The sequence below is a fragment of the Stegodyphus dumicola genome, chromosome X1, assembly GCF_044657685.1.
Source record: "Stegodyphus dumicola isolate Sdum_Otavi_A_Nest chromosome X1, ASM4465768v1".
Lineage (NCBI taxonomy): Eukaryota > Metazoa > Arthropoda > Arachnida > Araneae > Eresidae > Stegodyphus > Stegodyphus dumicola.
This window is the reverse complement of record NC_140780.1, coordinates 76,947,387-76,959,592: the sequence shown is the minus strand read 5'-3', so window position 1 is coordinate 76,959,592 and position 12,206 is coordinate 76,947,387. Positions and strand designations below refer to the sequence as shown.

Below are 12,206 nucleotides of genomic sequence, written 5' to 3'. Positions count from 1 at the left end.
GAAAATACTGTTATCTAAATTTAAAGAAAGCATGATGCACTGAATTTCTAGAAATATTTTTTTAATCTTTGAAATGAATATTTTTTTTTTTTTAATTAGGGATGCATGTAATTAGTCGACATGTGAGAATGTGCCATCATGATGGTCATAAGGTAAGCTTATTTATTTATTGCTTGTAGTAAGCTGTTATATCTTTTTAATAGAGTCTAACAGCTTCAAATAAAAGTTAAGTGTGTGTTTGTATATATATATATATATATATATATATATAATTTATTTCCTAAACAGTATTGATTAATTGATTATATTATCTCCTAAGTTTAATTAAAGTAGAATTATATATATATATATATATACAGTTCAGCATATATATTCATGTATGTATTCAGTTCAGCAAAATTTTCAGAAAATGTCAACAACATTTTCCAGCTACTAAAGTACAAATCTCACCAGCTTTCAAGTATCAAAAACCTCTTAGCAAATTGTTAATTAACCACCATGATCTAGCTTCTATTGATACTGCAAAGAGCTTACAAAAGACAACCCAAATGAATTTCATAAACATATCGGATAAAAGTTTACTATTGGGTGCCCCTTGTTTTTTGGCGATTCTTTTTTTATGCCAAGATCGGCACCAGGAAGGTACAATTTCATGATGGCCGCTACACAAAACCAAAATAAGAGGTCAAAGAATTGCACAAACTCTGTGTCCATGTATACATCAATCTATTATCACTTAGGAAAAAACATCCCAGAATTGCACAAACTAGGCATTGTGCACTGCCTTAAATTTGTCCATGTATACATCAATATATTTTCATTTAAATAAAATCAAGAAGCTAAAACAAAGTTAAAACTATCATGGTAACCAAAAGTGAGGTTTCATCGCCAAAATTTAAAATAAAGTGTCGTGAATCGAAGGGGCACCCAATTCTTCACTAGAGCCACATATCATTGCTGGCAATTTAACAATAGTTCAGAACCAGCTTTTAAGAAATTTAATGAAAAAAAGGAACAAAATTTAGACCAGTACTGAAAATTGACAAAAATCACGGTTTTAGAAGTTTGAAATCTTGAGTTCATAGTTAAAACTAGTTACAAATTAAATATTCTAAATTCTGCCTTTATGGCTTGGAAACAGGAAGTGTTAGAAGAAATGAAGCAAAGAGTTCGAAGGATTGAATTTAACAGCAATTTACCATGGAATTTTCTCAATCCTCTAATACAAGATTTGAAGTAAAAATTCGTGATCACCAAAATTGATAAAGCCACTAATAATTTCAGCATTATTTGAAAATTTTTTTGTCTTACTAGTTGATACTGAACTGAGTAATGCCATTACTTACAAACTTACCAATACACAAGAAAATGTCATTGCAAAAAAAAAATTAAAGCAATTCATAAGAAACTACAAGTTACACAACTATCTAACTACAATAGATTGGCAAATCTTTATGCTCTTCCTAAATTTCATAAATCACCATTCAAATTTAGATTTATAGCAAATGGTAGAAACAGTTATAAAAAGAATATAGATTACATATTTGCAATTAAACTTAAAAAATCTGTATTTTAATTCATCGTCAACTAGTTAACAAGCAACACAACCATTGTTGGATTATTTATAATAATGCTCCAGTTCTCAACAAATTTAAAAGTTTAGAAATCAGGAACGGTAACTGCTATTGCTTTGAAAACATTTATACTTCTCTACCATTGGACAAAATTTATACTAGTTTAATGCAACTCCCACAACTTTTTCCTGACATGCTAAGCATCATCTGAATTGAAAGGTGAGAAATTTACCTGCTTTGTGCATTATTTAATAACTGCATTAAATTCAATAATAAGATCCTTCAGCAGGTGAAAGGAATTCCAATGGGAGCAAACAGTTCTACACAAATATGTAACCTATTTCTTTTTGCTAATGAATATAAATTCCTGCTAAGTTTGAATAAGAATGAATTAAAGTTATTTGCGAATACATTTAGATACATTGATGATATTATAACTTTCAATAATAATTCTGCTTTTGAACACTTCAAAATATACCCAGATAGTTTAACACTTAATAAAACTAATACAAATCAAGATAATATTGAATACCTAGACCTGCTCATAATTAAACACAACAAAATTAAATTATATGATAAAAGGAGGACATTCCAGTTTGAAACTATTAAATAATGAATTGGAAATCTAATATCTCTAAAAAAGTAATAGGTAACACTTTTTATATCCAAATAATTAGAATCAAAAATATATGTGCTGAAATAGAAAACCTGAAGGAAGAAATAATAAAACTAATTAATGCTCAAGTTAATAACCAGGTCCCAACACAATTTATTAATTTCTATATCAAAAAGGCAGGCATTAACTTTTCTTTTTAATTTTGATAATATTACCTTAACTGGAGGGTAATGGAGGATTTTGAAGAGTTAAAGGATTATACTTGTAAATGTCAATTAATTATTTGTAAAAATGTATATTTAATCAATACTGGATTCTTTTCTTTTGCTATCGAAAGGCCAACTTTTTTCAAAAACATTTTTTCGGATTTATACTTCCTTAGCAATTTTCACATACAGATGCAGTTTAAAATTTGTTACACATTTTTACAATGCCTGAAAGTTAGCAACATTTTTGCACGCAAAACAAGCATTATACATTTTGCGTTACTTAAAGTTTACAGCGTAGGTTTTTACAATAGTTCTCATTGGTAGCAGCTTAACACTCAACTTTACATTGTATCCTCTATTGATACAGCTAGCAGTACAAACTACTCAACCTCACTTAGTTTTGCAATTGCTAATCCACTCTCAGGAATTCAAATGTGTAGCTCTAGGTAAATTAAATTAAAACTTGCTATTTACTCAGCCTTTTTAGTAATATTTATATATTTTGATAGATTGTATATAGTTTATTTTAGGTTTGCATGCATATTCATGTAAGGGAAGTTTTCAATAGGCAAGAGTTTCTAAATTACTTTGGTTTTTCTCTCTTAATTATTTTGACATTTAATTAATAGTTTAATTCCTAGTCATTTACTTGCTAAATTTCTCAAAATTCCTACTGGTTTAAATTTCTTTTTTAGTAATTCACAACATTTGGCTTTGCTTTTGGTTTTGAAATTTACTATACCCTTGCCTATATGGATGATGAAACACAAATTGAGTAATTGAAGAGTTAGGTTTGGAGGCAACTTTCCCTTGATAAGTCTGTCTCCTGCCTGCTCAACAATTATTCACTTATGTAATTTAATTTGGTCTTAAAAATTCATTAAAAATATTTTTCTCGATTAATTTTTTTGAAATATTATATTTTTCATGGTTTTAGACATGTGCACTTAACTTACTTATGCTCTTAGAATTTAAATTATATTGTAAATTACTTCGCAGCAATAATTAATCTTTTGTTTTTTTATTTTTGCAATAAAAATTTCTTAATTAAATTTTAATTTAAATTAGCTTTTTACAAATAGAGAATATTTGTTAAATTCAAATATATATATGCATGAAGAAATAACTTAATTTTAAGCCAAAATGACTATGGAAGCTTATGTCAAGTAGATATGGGCAGAAACTGGCACAGAATTGAAGAATAAACTGATTACAATAATATAATCATGACATTTGCATGTATATATGGCATGGGTAAATTCAGAAGTGAAGAATAAAGATTTAATTATGGCTTTAAATTGACTGAACCTACTAGATTATTAATAAATACAAAAAGGCTTCACAGTTATTTTCTGGTAAATAATTAAGTCCATAGTAATTTTGGCTTAAAATTAATTTTTTCCCATACATTTATATACTTAAAATAAATTGATATTGGTGCACATTACAAAACCCATTTTCTCTTTGCATCTTCTTAAGTCGCAACCATCAAGCTGCTTCTACATATGTCTTTATGGTCGCATTTCAACCCAATGCTGTGTTTGAAGAGAGTATCAATATCATTTAGAGGATGCCATGTTTATACTATAACAAACAGGGCACAAACCACAGAAACACAGAAAAAAAAATCCTGTGTGTGTCTAAGAAGCAGTACTATATTTATTTTAAGGAGATGTAATTACAACTTCCGGCTTGTAAGCATACATGTAGTCTCTGCCATTTTCAAACTGCAACTGTTAAACTCAAATCTCTCAATTAATCCAGTCAACACTGCATTTAAAATAATGCATGAAAGCATGCTTAATTTTCCACCCTTCTTTAAATATTTCAACTAATGTGTTTCAAAATCTGAAATCTGGAATTGCAGGTATAACCTATGATTTTCTGTTATGTCCTTTTTGAATTTTGAGCTCCAATAGATAACCAGTATATTTCATAATGAAAATAGTAAGAATTATTAGAGATGACCCATACTTTAATATTTTTATTTGGTTCAGTTCATTATATCAAAAAACTTAAAAGGGATTCTGTATGTGTTGTCTTTATTAGAAGATAAAAAGTCCAAATTTATAATCAGAAATGTTGCACTCCCAAGTGCTTGGCAGTGCAACATTACATAACATGTTGCACTCGAGTTACTTGGGAGTGCAACCTCCCAAGCAACCCAACTCCTAGGAAATCGCATCCGAAGCAGACCTAGCAGCTATGGGTCTCACACCGGCTCTGGGTAACAGCCCCGATCAGGGGGACTTGCTGCAGAGTCAACCTCCAGAATGCTCACTTCTATGCACCACATTTTCCAACATCCAGAGGGTGTGGAATTCAGCAATGGGGTCATCCCATTTCGCTCGCCACTTCTAAGGGTTTGCTTAATTTTTATTATATTATTTTTGATTTGTGTATGCTTTAATCATTTTTAATGCTATTATTTCCTTGCCCAATAGACTAAGTCTTTTTAACTTTACTAACAGGTTCTTAGTAATATTCATACAGTTAAAACAAAATGGGATGCAAGAACTCCAAACTTATGGACATTTAATTCAAAGGTAAAAAGCTATAAAATTGTATTTGTATTTCTCATATGTAGCCTGTGCTTATTTCGCACCATTTATGATTAATCTGTCAAATTACTTTACATGATTCAAACTAATTTACTCATACATAGTAAATTATCATACTTCAGTTAACCATTATTTGCCTTACATGATTAAAATTGATTAAAATTAATTTACTTACACATAGCAAATATTCAGGTTTCTCCTATTATATGAAAAATGTTCCTTTCTGTTAAGTCTTTTGCTAAACCAAAATGAAGTAAAGGAACAGATTTGCAGCAAACAGTTCTAATTTTGAGATGATTCTTTTATCTGCAGGTAATGGAGGAATAATAGGTAGTTCTGCCTCTGTACCTATTAAAACCTGGGTGGCTGATTCTTTATCGCTGACAGCCCTTTGATTCTTTGTCGGGACAACTCAGCTCCCCCCTTGTCCCTCTATCGTCAATGAGATGGGGACCTTGTTTTCCGAGGTGTTTGTGATCATGATGAGAAGCTACATGGTTGTTTGCACTTAAATGACCTGTCACCGAATGTTTTGTGATAGTAACAGATATCACTGAATGGTTCTTGATTTGGATTGAGTACGATGATAGGGCAGCTGCGCCGTTGTCTGAATAAAATAGAAACTTATAACCTAAGTTCATTGATCTGTTTTTGTAAGCTTTCAGGGAGTCCTTTATTTACAATTGTGGACAAAAGAGTGACTGTTTCGTAAAAATTAGGATTTAATTCCAAAATTTTATCAGCCATTGTCGACATCTTCAACAAATCTTCACCTCAGAGATAATGCTACCGATAGAGGCTAGAGCCACAATGTTTTTATGAAGGTATCTGCTACATTGGAGCCTGCCAAATGACACATTTCACACAGCAGTTGAAATGGTTTTGGTCACTGATTTCTAGTTCAGTCTGTAATTTTTGAGTTTTTTTAGTCTTCGAGTCTTCATATAATGAAATTAATCTGCCCTTAATTGTTTGATATGTACCATCTTCAGGTAGACTTGTAGAGACATTAGGTTATTTCGAAGCAGGAAAGAAGAAAAATGAGCAACACCTTCGCCGGATTTTGAACCACCAGCTTCTCGAATATGTGTTGGGCCTACTGACCACTACACCACGAAGGCATGCTAAGAAAGCGGGAGAAATACCTTATAGACTAAGCAAATATCAGGCTCGATGGAACTTATCACATTATAATACTTTGTTTGGTCAACGGTTATTTTTGCATTTCTAAATTGTACTTTGAGTTGGAGGAATTATATTTTTGGTTCTGGTTTCCGAAAAAGAGGAGTATTGATGCTTAACCTGGTGACAATTGCAGTTGTTTCATTAACTTCAGTGTCTTTATTTTATCATCATTAGCCATAGCAGAATTAGGCGTAATGTTGCTTTTAGAAGTAAGCTTAACAGATTTACAATTATCATTATTCAATTTAGCTTTTTTTACATCTTAAGCTTTTCTTCAAATTCTGCTAAAGATTTACAACCATAAAGATTTATTTTGTGCAGTATCATTTATACCATTAATAACATTCTAGTAAAGCAGCATTTTCAGTACTATATTTAGAACACAAATTTTTAATTACTAGAAAGTATTCTCCCTTCTTTTCTTTAACCGAGCAGAGTTGATTACCACATCCATTTAATAGTAAATCCCAAAGTGCATTCTGCGAATTTACTTTTGTTTCACTTTCAATGAATAATTTTGCTTTTCCAGTTAAAAGATCACCGTAAAAACTAGATTTTGTAGTTTGTTTAGTTTTAAAAGATTTGACGCATTCTCAAAGTTTTCAATAGATTTATCAACCAATTGTATACATTACCATCAAAGATACAGTAGTTAATTCATATTGTGATGTAGAACAAAATTTTAAGTTTTAAATTTGACTTACCCATTTCTGAAGTATTTCAGTCACACATATGCTAAGAATTTTATACGTTTCAGATGAATAAAAACAATCAAACCATCAGTTCTTAATGCAATCCATGTAAGCACAGACTGCAAAATCGAATTTGTTACTCCATCCGCTGCCAAGCTCTAAAAAACTGTGGGGCTTCTTTAACTTAATCAAAAACTTGATGATGATGCAGTAAATCTATGTGATGAAAGCAACAGTACAGAAAGTATTCCTTAAATATTTCTACTAATGTGTTTCAAAATCTGAGAATAGGAGTAGCATCTATTGTGGTAAACTATGATTTTCTAGTGTTTTTTTTTTTTTTTTTTTTTTTTTTTTTAATTTTAAGTTCCAATAGAAGTCCAATATATTTTGCAATTAAAATAATAAGAATTATTAGAGATGACACTATAGTTTTATATTTATATTTGGTTTAAATTTATTACATCAAAAGACTGAAATTGTGCAGGTTTCAAAGAAAAGGATTCAAGATAGTTATAAGGAAATACAGTGATGCAGGAAATGATTCTATTTTTTACGTATCAAAGTTCAGTTGACTATCTGTACACCTCAACATTTACATTTTAGACTTTTCATTTGTATGTTTAAGATAGAAGCCTTAAAGTACAAAATATATTTAACTGTGTAGCTGCAGTCTTGTTTTTCTGTTATGCAGTTATTTGTATGTACTGAAAGCATCGTGCACTACTACTTAAACTTATTTGCTCTTTCCCTTTACAGTTATTCTCTTTGTATAGTCTTTGCGTAAAACAAACACTAAATTTTATATTGCTTTTCATCATTTTGCATTAACAAAAGTTCCAATTAGATTTCTTTTGGTCAGCGAAAATAAGTATTGCTGTTAGTCTGTCCCATTATTTCAAAGAAGATAAAGCTCTGTTTAACATCTTTCAAGTAACATGGAGGCTAACTGATAAGTTTTCATTCATCTTTCATAGGGTAAATGTATCAACGTTAGACCATGTATTAATAGTGTACAACCAATTTTCAGCATTAAGAGAGTGTCAATGTTGTTATACAATTACCTTTTCATATTGTGTATGAAATTTATCAACTGTGCTTGATAGAGCAGTATATGTTGTCTGTCTGCCCATAAGACATACTGAAACATTAGTGAAGATAGAAAAATTGGACCATTAATATTTGTTTAGATAACGCTGAAATATTTACAATAGATTTTTTGTTTAATTATTGCATGAATCAGGTATAAACTAGATTTAAATGTGAATTTTTTAATGGAGTATCGCCATAAAGCATTGAATGTTGTAGTTTTACCAAGTCTAACTTCCTTTGTGAATATGTCTTCGTACATATGTATGTATAACTTGTCTTGTAAATATGTGTTTGTACATATGTATGTATAGCTGTGTTCTTTTATTATAAGGTTTCAACTGAATCTTCTTTAGAAGAGGGTCAAATATTCATCAGAAGTGACAAGTGTTTTGCAACTTCAGGTAAATAAAACTGCTTCATGTATTCTTTCATTGTTGGAAAATTTACATAATCATCTTCTAATGGATATAAATATTAAAGGGTATAATTTCACCCCCCAAAAAAGCACTTTTGTGCAATTCTATGTTCAATTATTTTGAACCTTGTTTTAGAGAGTTTATCTCATGTCTTCTTTCTCATTTCATCATTATTGATGAAATAATTTCCAGATACTTTTTTTGCTAAAAATATCAGCTGAAGTAAATTAATACAATAATTTTATAACTTTGATCAGTGTCTAAGCTTTATGTTTGAAGCTTCTGTTTACAGTTGTCAAAAAACTATGACAAACACGCTGAAACAATCATCAACACAGCGTACAGGCTATCAGGGTGAAGACAGCTTCATGTCAAAGCACTAGAGTACAGCTCCCAACACTGTTCGTCATTCCCGGAACTTGATGTACTCTTGAGACTCTCCATGCTACAACTCGTGATGCACTCAACACACTCGATTGCCTCAATGTTGCACACTCGTGATAAACTGATGAGACACTCTCGTGATGCACTAACTTGCGAAACACTGGACAACCAACTTGACTCTTTAGACTGAGGATCAGCTTGATAGACTAAGTGAGATACACCCTCTCCACATACCAGCAGGATTTATATAGTTTTTGGCCTGCCTTCGAGAACATTGGGGAGCAACCCGGTAGGTATTCATTCTAGTAGGCTCTTCAGTTGTCTTGGCATATATGTCCAATTTTGTCGCCAAATGGGTGATTTCCAATGACTTCATATAACAGGTAGACGGCTCACCCACAGAGAATTCGTCTGCTAGGGTGTCTCCAACATATACCACGTGACTAAAGCTCTTGGCGCTCTTGGGGAGTGATAGCGTAGGCTGTTCATCGCCAGTTTGGCCCGCTTTTGATATGGCAGGTAGTGCTTTTTATTTCCGTCTCCTAGCAGTCAGCAGACAACGACCTCGAATTAGGTTTTTCGATTTTTTACAATTATATTTAGATATAACTTAACCCCTTTTTTCCTGAATATTTTATCTATATTTTTAATAATCGCTTTAAATTATTTGCACCATTGTTTAAGATGTTTAGGTTAAATAATTTTAGGAAGAAAATCTTAAATAAATAATAAAAAATTGAGATGGAAACTTTAATTTTGAATAACGTTAAAAAATTAATTGCACTACTGTTATAATATTTGAGAAGGTAAAAAAATCTCGTTTAATTTTAATGCATTGCATCCTAAAGAGAAAAAGAAAATCACATTGTATTATATGTATTTATGCCATTGATGAAATATATACTTACAGACTGTTGACTTTCAGCTGGAACTATAAACCGTTACTATCCAAACTTAATATAGTTTATGATACAAAAAGATAAATTATACTGAATTAATTAATTAAAATTATGTTTACTTAAATATATGAAAGTAAAATATTAAAGAAAAATATTTTACTTTCGTATATTTAGGTTTGTTAAGTCAGAAATAGTTTTTGGAAGAATTTCATTTACTTTTGTCCTCTCGGTGTTAGCAATAGTACTTGCATTATGGAAATGTACGATAGTAAAGAATTTTTTATTTTTAAAAAGATCTTTATTAAGTAATTGATTATGCCCATTTTATTAAGTTACTTGCATATTAAAGTGCTTATAAATTCAACAATGTCCAGAAAATAATTTCAAGCAAACTTGGAAGCTACTGCCTTAACTGTACATTAAATTTAGTAAGATTTCATATTTTGCAGATCAGCTGTAAAATGTACATTTACAAAATAAAATTTTCTTTCTGAATTATAAATTCAAACATGACAATACATATTCTATTTTATTCCTATATCACAATTAAATAAACACATTATGAAAATGTGCATTTAAATATAGTATTTACTATAAAGTAAGTGGCTTAATTACAAATAAACACTCAAAAATTAAGTAAAACAAAAATATACTACTTTGTATGAACACTAATCTTTTAAACGTGAGCAGGACGCACATTTTGAATAAAAAGTTTTCGCTCTTCACCAGCTGCAAAGGATCCAACTTGCATCTGATGAAGAAATAAAGCTTTTCATTTGAAAAGCATGTCCTGCTCATATTTAAAAGTTTGGTGTTGGTTGGCAATCTTAATTACTGATTTCCACACTCATGTGTCCACATGGGGGGATGAATACATCTCATTAACTATAACAAATATTTTATATTGAATATGTATCAAACGGTAACAAACTTCAACTCAGTATTATTAGGATCAAAACGATATTACAGTTAAAAATTCTCTCACTCTCCTTTTTTTTTTTTTTTTTTTTTCACATCACATTTTTTTCAATTACAATAAATTTCTAACAGCATCGTAGATGAGACAGAATTATAATCCAGATTATTTTTATTTTAATTGATTTTATAGAAAATAATGATACAGCATTGAGCTTTATAAAAGTAATCTGATTTTTAAAATAATGCTGTTTAACTGTTTATGTTCAATGTTGCATGAATCAAGATCTTCAGCTTTTTTTTTTAACAAAGTAAACATATCGCACAATCTTTTCTCAATAATTTAATGCTAATAACAGCATTTTTCTTTTTTTATCGCAGGCAGTAATTGTTTATGAAATCAAAATGCGTACGACTTGGTGAAAAAAAAGTTAACGCCAATTGGCGCAGCTTTCTATTTCAACGGAATACATGGAAAAAACATATAAAATTCAATTATTTGTAAAGGGTGATTCCAGTAAATAGTGTCACAGTATTTAATACATTTTGATGCTAATAATACATGCTGAAAATGTCATATACGGCGGCAATTTTCTTATACTATATGGCTGAAATTTTCCAACCAATTCAACAGAGATAGTAAAACGACAAAAATACTGAAAATAAAATAATAAATCATGCAGTTTTAACTTACCTATGAAAGGTTATAGGTCCTCCTTTCACGAAACTTTCTTTACATCCGTAGGCGCTGCAGCGAATAACCATTTTTACTTAAATTTTATGTGACCAAGCAGAGCAGCAGTCTTTCGTCCCATAGAAAGCAATGTAAAGTATTTCCGGACTTTCGGAATTCGCGCAGCAGTCTCGTGACACTAATGTTGGAACCGGTTGAAGGTTGCAATACGCTCTCTACCACTATATTATCTTGTTGGTGATTTCATGCTAGATCTGGCAACCCTAAACTTGCTTAGCTAGGAAGCTATCTTATCGCATGTTAGACATTTTGTAACACTGCCCCCTTCCAAGGACTGCACATTCTGAGCAGTTTATCCCTATTCAGAAGCCAAATTCAATACAAACAAAATTTACTAAAACAAACAAATAACATAACTAGAGTAACAAATATTTACACTATGTACAAGTTACATACACAAATTAATCACATAGCAATTTGAAATTATAAATTAAAGTTTGGAATAAATTTCAGTCTTCTGATTTTCATTAAGTTATACCTGGGTCAAATATTCTTTCACTGCAGTTCTCAGATGTATTTCTGTTTGGCATATCACAGTCTCAAGATTCAGTTCTTTCAGACTTTTTATCCGTAGGAAAATCTGAAACAGTTTGCTCACCACTCTGTAGTTTATTCACATCATGTGTACAGTTAACCTCAGTATTTTTAGCAGTAAGTACATGCTTATCCTCTATTTCCTGAAAACCAGTTCCTGTGTTAGCATCAAAGTTATGAATAATATCCTATCCTTTATACAGACAGAAGTATCTTGGTTTAGAATCCAGTTTATGTCTGTACAACTTGTATAATGAAACACACAGTTTGTGAAGTGTATGTATCTTCCTGTAATACTGGAATGCTCTGCTTAAGCTGTACATCAGCGTCTCCCATCTTTGCCTCACATGAATTTTCAGATGGTCAATACTTGCT

General features: G+C 30.7%; 1 protein-coding gene across 5 annotated transcripts in view; it reads left to right on the top strand.

Annotated features, from left to right (window-relative positions):
• The window catches only part of LOC118190830 (nephrocystin-1-like), a 129,881-nt gene that overhangs the window by 72,823 nt on the left and 44,852 nt on the right, over window positions 1-12,206 (top strand). For all 5 annotated transcript variants that reach the window (XM_085808277.1, XM_085808278.1, XM_085808279.1 and 2 more), the window contains exons 11-13: window positions 100-152; window positions 4,871-4,945; window positions 8,261-8,330. In XM_085808277.1, coding sequence (XP_085664403.1) covers window positions 100-152; window positions 4,871-4,945; window positions 8,261-8,330 — 198 coding nt within the window. The remainder of the gene's footprint in view (window positions 1-99; window positions 153-4,870; window positions 4,946-8,260; window positions 8,331-12,206) is intronic.